The sequence below is a fragment of the Equus quagga genome, chromosome 11 (assembly GCF_021613505.1).
Source record: "Equus quagga isolate Etosha38 chromosome 11, UCLA_HA_Equagga_1.0, whole genome shotgun sequence".
Taxonomy (NCBI): Eukaryota; Metazoa; Chordata; class Mammalia; order Perissodactyla; family Equidae; genus Equus; species Equus quagga.
Window position 1 is genome coordinate 95,298,942 of NC_060277.1, and position 8,641 is coordinate 95,307,582.

Below are 8,641 nucleotides of genomic sequence, written 5' to 3' on the forward strand. Positions count from 1 at the left end.
CGGAGGTTTGTTTCATGAGAACATCTGAGACAGAAGGAGAAGGGAGGGACAGGAGGGGAAACCTGTGCTGTGTTTGTCAAGCCTGTGGTAAGAAGCCAGTCCACATGAAGACAACATTTGCAGAGGACAGAGAAAGGTCAAGAGAGTGAGATGCACTAACATCTACCATATGCTCGGAATCTCACATGGCGCTCAACATGCAGGATTTCATTTAATTCTGCCTCTCTCTCTCTCAATACACACACACACACACACACACACACACACACACTCACTCACATCTATATATTCAAAGTCCTTATACCCCACCATATTTGACTACCTACTATGTGCCTCCGGGTATTGTGCCACATGTTTTATATATAATCACCTTTTAATCCTTACACTGCAAAGGAGTTTCAAGTATCATGTTGAAGAATAAGAAAAACAAAGCTCAGAGCAGTTAAATAACTTGTCTGAGCTCACAGAGCTAGAAAGCACAGTCTTTGAAACATCAGCTCAGGGCTGCCAGACCCTTAAGCCCAGGTTCTTTTTGCTCTACCAGGCCACCCACGCGCCAAGCCCAGGCCCCCAGGCAGCAGCCACAGACATCCAGTCCATCCATTAGATTCATTCAACAAGTGGGCGCCAAGGTCTTGCTCTGGGCCCCACATTTGTCTAAAGAGCTGGTGAAATACAGCAGAAGGCAGATCAGAGTCCTCTGGAGGCTTTCGAGCAGACAAGAGAGATGATCAAAGTAGCAGTTTAGGAAAATGAGTTTAGTGTGCAGGATGCACCCAGGGGTGGGAATGCCATATCTCCACTTTGCAGGCTCTCTAGTACGAATGCAGTGCGTAGTATATAATGTATAGCCCAGACATGTTCAACGACAGAGGGAAGGGCTGGCGGTGTCTGCAGGGTGAACTCGGCACAGGAGAGACAGGGCAGGAGGGGGCTCTTACACGAACCCTGACAGCAGGTGATGGAAACCAAATCCAGCCCCCAGCAGTGCTGCCAGGAGGGAAGGTTCGGAGGGCAGAGATGTTACAAAACGACTCTACCGAAACTCTGCAAGGCTGAGCAGATTGTTGTATTTGGGGTCAAAGGAGGGAGGGACAGCAAAAGTGTCCTTGAGGTCACCCCTAGGTTCCTAGGACAATAACGTGGTGGGAAGGGAAGTCAAGGCAAAAAGCTGGCTCAGGGGGAGAAGCTGAGTTCAAGTTTGCAGAGTGTGAGTGTAGCTGAGTGGGACTGCCCCCCTGGGGGTCAGAGGTCAAGGCCTGGAGCCAGGAGAGAGCAGCCCGGGCTCTTTAGACCCACTGAGAAATTCTCCCGAGCTGCTGAGATTTCTTCCACCTGGCAGGCAGGGCGGTTGAGTTAGCCCAGGGACTCATACCTGACAGGAGTGGGAGAGTCCCCTCCCCCTTGCCACAGGGGAGGTGGCATTGGCAACCTCCAAAACAGGTGATAGGGAAGATATTTTCGTTGGAGAGAGTGTCCTATGAAAACAAACACAACCTGTATTCTACACGAGCTGGCTTTTAGTCATGAGACGAGTTTGTGAAAGTTAAAACAACATTAAGCGAGGAGGTGAGGGGTTTTTCTGTGTTTATTAAACGGCAAGGCATGGTTGAGAAAAAGGTTGAGAACAGAATTAGATGAAAAACAGACAAAGGAAAATGGTTGAGTAAGATGAGCTCATGGAGGTTACTACCAGCGGCCATCAGAAGGGAGGGATTTGATTTTGTTCTTAGTCAGGAAGACGCAGCGAAGATGCTGAGGGGAAGGTGACGCACGACCTTAGGTATCACACCTCATGGACCGCAAAAAAAACAGTGTCTAAATTAAAAGTGCTCATGCTCTGGAAAGTCAGGAATTCCATCTTGATTTTCTTGGCTTCTCGGTATAGACAGTGGTGGGGACAGAAATGTGGGTCCTTTCCCAGAACACTCTCAGTGACTGCCAGCATCTGCCCCCAGGGGCCTGCACTAGCCATCCTACTCCTTAACACTTTGCTGGGATTGGGGGAAAATAGAATTTGGAGTTGAAAAACAGGCGATAAGAGGAGGGGCCTAGAGAGACCCATGTTACTATGTGAAGCCTGGAAAGAAACACTATAAATCAGCACATAGGGAGTGCAGGGCTGGGAAACAGGGCTAGTGGGCTTAGAGCTTTCCAGGGGGCTCAAAACTGGATCTGGTCCCAAGCCAAGGGAGCAAAAGCCTCAGGGGCAGGAAAATGATCAGTCAATCTGGCTGAACTTATTATGGGCAAAGCAAAACCAGATACAGCATCTAGGACCCACAGCAGTCCAAGCCGTGAGGGTAACGTGACGCAGGGAGGGCAGAGAGGAACATAACCTGCAGACGGGAGAATCACCCTGTAAGAAGAGAAGTCCTTGGATTTGGTGCCAGAGGGAATCCTGAGCCCTCAGATAGTAACAATGGATGTGAGTAAAACCACAACATCCAGGTGCCTGGGCCGGGCTGGTTGGCCACCTACCAGCCTCCCTAGCCTGCAGTCCCCTTGTGTCTGAATAGCGTTTCCTGCCACAACTGGTAGCCATGGGGGTCCCATAATTAGGGTTCATTCAGGGAGTGATCTGGCCAGGTAAGCAGAGGACAGGTCAGATTTTCATGGCCCGGTCACATGAAGGGGTCATGGCCACTCCTTAAAACATATGACTTTTAGGGGTTACTTTTTAGAAGGAAGCCCACAAGAGTCCACTGGGCACTCTTGTCCTATGACAGCCCAGAGAATGCTTTTTGGATTTTTGTTAGGCCACTTGGAGTGAGAAACAGCTCCGGTAACAACAGTGGGTGGTTTTCATTATTGCTTATAAGCGGACAGGAGTCTGGCCAAACTTCCAGGCCACCAACCTGGGAATATTTGGCCCCTGACGCTGCTGATGGTTCTGCTCCCTCCTCTTTAGCTCCTCTTTCCCTGCAGGAGAAGACTGTCCCTGCTGGTTCCCAGGGAGCCCCATAAACCGATATCCATTGAGCATCTTCTATGTGCCAGGAATATTTTGTAGATTGTCCCTCAACAACAGTGAGAGGGAAATACAGGTATTCTAATTTTACAGCTGAGGAATAGGTCTTAAGAGAGCGTCTTCACTCAGCTCGTGTCACAGAGGTGGGATTTGAGCCCAGGTCTGCCTGAGTCCGGTGCACATGCTCTTTCCACCATACTATGCTCCACGAAGAAGGACCGGCTTTGCATTGGTCTATGGACCAGGGTACATGGGCAAGCTGAGATCTGAGAGCTTCACTCTTCTAGACACACTCAGCACTTGCCAAAAGCCACATTGTGCATTGACCAGCACAGCATGGAAGGAACACAGCCCGGGTCTTGTTCCCCTTCCACTCTTCCACCAGGTCTGGCTGTGAACCACCTTGGCCTGTGTCAGAGCCACGTCCAAGAGGCAGGGAGGCACCCAGAGCTCTCATGACAACTGCAGTCCCCTCTACCAGCACTTGGAAGGCAGCAGCAGAGGAGACAAGCATGCACATCAGTGGCAGTGTCTCTCTAGAGAAAATTCCATCCCGGAAGAGGGCCAGGACCAAGACAACTGTCCCCAGGGCCCAATCTGAGCCTCCATCTCTAAAAGCAGGTGGGAATACTGTGCCTCCATGAAGGGGCCAATCTGAATAAGAGAAAAAACTTGGTAACTTGGCCAAGGCGGTTCTCAACACAACCTCCCTCTGACTAGATTGGAACTCTGAGTTGTGCAGTTTTGCTGTTGGACAAAATACCAGAAGACTGAAGATGCCAAAAGCACGGTAGGGGCATGTTGGTTCCGAGGTGTTCCGAAGGAATTCAAACTTGGCAACCAGCGTGGTTTCCTTTCCTAGTCTCTAGGGATCGATGGGCAAGGCAAGGACACATCATCCAGAGGCTAAGACCCCAGTGCCCCAGAGAGATCCCGGCAGCAACACATCAGGGCCAATGACCACCTGAGGGCTTGAGGACCAGGCACCCCACAGACACTGCCACACACAGGAAGGATAGCACTTGATACAGGAAGGAGATTTATTGACCATTTAATACAGGAGCCCAATTACATTTTAGGAGATTTTGAAGCACTGGAATAGAACCAAAATCCCAGAAGAGACACTGGGGAAAAAATAGCAGCTTAAGTGGAAGATAATTGTAACATTGCAAAAAAAAAAAATCAGCTTAAGGCACAAATAGGAAGCCACTGCTTGGAAGATCTGCTACCCTTTGATTCAGTGAAAATGGCTTCCTGGAAAGAAGACCAAGTAAGGTGAGGGCAATCCTAGCCCCAGTGCAACCAGCGTCAACCTCCCGCACAGGACTCAGACTTGCAGAATCAGCTCTCAGCACTGGCTCCACCGGTGGAGGGCGGCCCGCACCGTGGACGAAGGGCGCAGCAGGCAGGTGTAGAGCGGGGGTTGCAGGGGAGTCTGCAGGGAGAGAGAGAAGGAAGAGTTAGACACAACCAACGGAAAGACGTCTCAGTTATGGGCGGAAAGGGCGAGACCCAACGGGTAAAGAACAGGTCTGCCACCGACAAGTCCCCCTGCCCAATGGAATCCACATGAGCAGTCCCACATCCACTCTCATCTGTGTCTTTGCTCATCCAGGAATCCTCTGGAGGGACTTGGCTCAGGGACCCGGTTACTATTTACGTAACATCTATCAACAGTGCAGTCTGCACACCCAGGAGGCCTGAATGAGTCACTAAGCGAGCGTGCACGGAGAGGCTTGCTCTTTACGGTGAGCTCTCCTCCCACAAGCACTGCACTTTATCTCTGAGGCGTCGCCTGACAGTCTGGTATGTTGCTTGGCCAGGAACTGCCTAGATCTCACGTACTTGCAGTCCTCGCTCTCCAGAAGGTTCCGGTACATGGCGATCTCGCCCTCCAGCCGGGCCTTGACGTCCAGCAGCACCTGGTACTCCTGGTTCTGCCGCTCCAGGTCCGCCCGGATCTCGGACAGCTGCTCCTCCACGTTGCTGATCAGGCTCTGAATCTGGGCCAGCTCGGTGCCGTAGCGGGCCTCGGCCTCACACAGGGAGTTCTGCAGACCGTCCTTCTATAAGGGGAAATGATGGGGTAAGAGACACAGGTGACCTAAAATTCAGCAGTGAAAATCACGGCCACACTCACCAGGTGTGGGGCAAATTCTAAGAATTCGTAGGACATTCCCAGAGCTCTGGAGAACTCGCTGTCAATATGACCATCACTTTTCCCAAAAATATCTGACTTGAGGAACTGTGTCATGTTCATCTCTGTATCCCTAATACCTGACATAAAGTAGACACCCACTAAAATCTTATGGAATGAGAGCCTGAACCACCACATCTTATTCTAAAAGAAGTGGAGTTGACTTTTAACAGGAACAATTTTTCTGGGTCAAACTAACCTTGACAGCAAGGCATCGCCCCCGGGGAGAGAGGGACTCAGATCCTGAGCTCTAAATTACTGTTAACAGAACTGACTAGTGAAGTTTCTAAAATGTTGCTCCCAGGCTGTGGCCTGCGGCGTTCACAGTGCGGTGAGGGCGAAGGAGGACCCTACCAGGTTGTGCTGGGCTTGGCGCTCCACCTCCAGGGCGTTCACGGTGCGTCTCAGCTCCAGGATCTCTGACTGGCAGCACCGAAGCTCCTCGGAGCAGGATGTGGCCTGCAGGCTGATGCCTTCAGACTGCAGCACAGGGGCACAGGGACACGGGATCACCTCCCTGCCCGCGCGGCGGCCGGGCTCCCTCCCTGCTCGGCAGCATCGCCCTCACCTGAGCTTGGAACCACTGCTCCACATCGCGGCGGTTGGTCTCCACCATGGCCTCGTACTGGCACCGCACCTCCCCCAGCACCCTGCCCAGGTCCACGGGGGGCTCAGTGTCCAGCTCAATCCGGAGCTTGTCCCCCAGCTGACTCTTCAGACTGCTCACTTCCTGCAGGGACAGAAGGACGGATGCCCTAATGAGAAAAGGGCTTTGACAGAGCAGGTGGCACCTGAAGCCCTCCCCTGACAAGCAGCATGAGGGGCGACCCCACACACACGCTCTGACAGGTCTTGCCCAGGATCCAATGGGAAGAGCCCACCTGGAGACCTTCCTAAACTCACAGGGCAAAACTCTGGGGGACAAACTCCCACTCTGCCACATCCCACAGAGTCAGCCTGACTCTCAGACCCAGATCAACCCTTACCCTGAGGCCAAGTGAGCCTGGGTTCTAATCCTACAGCCACTGGGTAGGAGGGGCTCCCTTTTCTGCCCAAGGCCCTCCCTCGTGAGTCTGCAGCCCACAGCACCAGACCTGCTCGTGATTGCTCTTCAGGCAGAGCAGCTCCTCCTTCAGGGACTCCTGCTGGGCCTCCAGGTCGGCCTTGGCCAGGCTCAGGTCGTCCAGAAGCTTGTGCATCCCGCACATGTCCGACTCCACCAGCTGGCGCAGGGCGCGCTCACTCTCGTGCCTTCCATCACAGGAGGTGCAACGCTAACAAGATGCCAAGGAGAGCCCCTCTCGGCTGCCCCCGGTTCCCACCTCCTTCACCAGCTTGGATCCTCATGTGTTCACTGAGCTCGGAGATGAATTAGATACAGCTGGGCTCAGAGGCGCGCTAGACACAGCCCCTCCTCTCAAACGGCCTATGATGGTGAGCATCCACAGCAGTTCTCGTTTTTACCATTGTGCACTGAGGCAACTTTGGTTCAGAAAGATGAACTGACTTGCCTGAGGTCATGTATCTTAGGACCTAGTGCGGGATTCGTGCCATTGCACGAGCTATGGGTTGACTAAGATAAGCAATCGCCAGGTGCCTGGCCATTGATTGGCTATGCCTTGTGTTGGGCTATTTTTCCATCTCTCACCTTTGTTTAACGGAAACACCTAGGACCCGAGGGCTCCATACATAAATCGGGACCCTGACCCATGTGTAAGCCGCTCCCCTGACCTTCACAGGAAAGTCAGTGGCCATCCTTGCTCACTTATTGTTGAAATCCCCTTATTTTGCTCCTGGTTAATGAACTCCGGCTGCCTCATTACAACCATTTTTGAGAAATAAATGAAGGAGACTTTACCCTGGGCTCTGCCACACATTTCATTTAATGGTGTCTTTTCTCACCCGCCTTCTATTAGTTTGGGTTATAATAAAAATGTTTTAATTTGGGGAATTTAGGAAGGAGGAGATAGCTCAGTAGTTCGCTCGTTCAGCAAGCTTTTAGGCATTGGGACAGGGTGGAGGAAGGAGTCGCTCTGAGCCCTCTTTCGACCTGACTTACTTGATTCTAAAGTGGTCGGCAGCCAGTTTGGCATTGTCAATTTGGATAATCAGCCTGGCGTTCTCAGCCTTGCTGCACAGGATCTGAGGGAGACAGTTCACACACAAAACATCATACTCCGGGCTCCAGCTCTACGAGTGACGGCTACATTCATGCTCAAGAGAATCCAAGAACCCAAAGCCCCTTGAGCCTTCAGTGGTCTTTTGCCTGCCGTGCCCTTCCGCCTTCCTCAGACCCAGCATACCCCAGGCTGCTCCAAGCCTCACCTTCTGCTGGAGCTCCTCCATGGTCCAGAAATAGTTCTGGTAGTCCAGGCACACGCTGGACTCATGGCATTTGCTCAACTCTAGGATCTTGGTCTCCAGCTCCGCGTTGTCCCGCTCCAGCTGGCGCACCTTCTCCAGGTAGTTGGCCAGGCAGTTGTTCAGGAACTGCATGGTCACCTTCTCATGGCTATTCATGGTGCCTTCGCCATAGGTCCCACAGGTGCCAATGTTGCCAGGAATGTCACAGGTCCCTGGCAAGGGGCAAGCAGCGTTGCAGCTGTGGGGCAGACAGAGGCTGGGTCGGCCCAGAGGGGTCGTCCCCACACAGACTCGGTTGGCATGTGCCTGGGTGGCTGAGAGGCACAGGGAGGCAGCCTTGACCTCAGCCCCAGGCTGGTCCCCAACATCACTGGAGCACACGGAGACATTTCTGGCTCTAAAAGTCCTGGTGCTGCCCAGACAGTGGGATGAGCTGATGCAGGAGGAAGTCATGGTGTTGGGCTGAGGCTGCAGCTGGGAAGGCCAAGCCACTGAGTGTGGCAACCCCCTTCCCTCCTGGCCCTTTTACATCCAGCCCAGGTGGGTGTTGCTTCAATTCTTGCACCTCACCGCCCTGGTTCTCTACCTATTGCTGTGCTGTCATCCTGTTACGCAGATGTTGAGTTTGCCATTAGGAGCTCCTCACCTCATGAAAGGAATGTCTCGGCTCTTTGATATCAGCTTGGCTGTTGGTGGGAGGACAGAAGCTTTTTATTACTTTTTTAAAAACAGAAGTCCTTTTAGCCATCAGATGTTTGTACCTTGACACGGTTTGGCCTCCTTGTTGACGTACCCACACTGAGGGCATGACTATTCCTGTTGGTCTTTGAAGCAGCAGGAGAGACAAACCCCTGTGACTAGTGGGGCTTACCTGAGTTAAGACTAAACGAGTGTCCCCTATACAGGGAAGAAACTGGGTCTTGGTTGGTAGATGTTATGGGTTTTGGTTATGAAGAAGTTCTACGTTTCTTTTTTCTTCATCTGTTCGTCTTTCAGACTCACTTTGAGGGGCAATAAGACTTCGATAGGTCCCTTCATTCAATGCCTATCTCCTGGCACATCCTGTGTGCCAGGCTCTGACCCACACACCTGATGTACAACTGGTCAAG

At 52.2% G+C, this 8,641-nt stretch overlaps 1 protein-coding gene across 2 annotated transcripts; it reads right to left on the bottom strand.

The window, feature by feature from the left end:
• Positions 1-2,943: 2,943 nt before the first annotated feature.
• LOC124247647 (keratin, type I cuticular Ha8-like) lies at positions 2,944-8,106 on the bottom strand. 2 transcript variants are annotated; one of them, XM_046677151.1, is made up of 7 exons: positions 7,494-8,106; positions 7,228-7,310; positions 6,263-6,419; positions 5,737-5,898; positions 5,523-5,648; positions 4,817-5,037; positions 2,944-4,406 (listed from the first exon to the last, which is right to left on the bottom strand). In XM_046677151.1, exons 1-7 carry the CDS (start codon positions 7,983-7,985, stop codon positions 4,313-4,315), a joined length of 1,335 nt encoding a protein of 444 aa, XP_046533107.1. In that variant the 5' UTR covers positions 7,986-8,106; the 3' UTR covers positions 2,944-4,312. The 2 variants fall into 2 exon arrangements, with proteins under 2 accessions (XP_046533107.1, XP_046533106.1); XM_046677150.1 differs by lacking the exon at positions 2,944-4,406 and having other exon boundaries at positions 4,592-5,037.
• Positions 8,107-8,641: the final 535 nt, after the last annotated feature.

Bases quoted from the DNA above. Each gene is read 5' to 3' on its own strand.
- LOC124247647 (XM_046677150.1), bottom strand. From the start codon at position 7,985: ATGACTTCCTCCTGCATCAGCTCATCCCACTGTCTGGGCAGCACCAGG. The intron at 7,311-7,493 runs GTGAGGCTTGGA...TGTCTCCCTCAG, and splicing joins TGGAGGAGCTCCAGCAGAAG to ATCCTGTGCAGCAAGGCTGA. The intron at 5,649-5,736 runs GTGAGGGCGATG...CCTGTGCTGCAG, and splicing joins AGCAGTGGTTCCAAGCTCAG to TCTGAAGGCATCAGCCTGCA.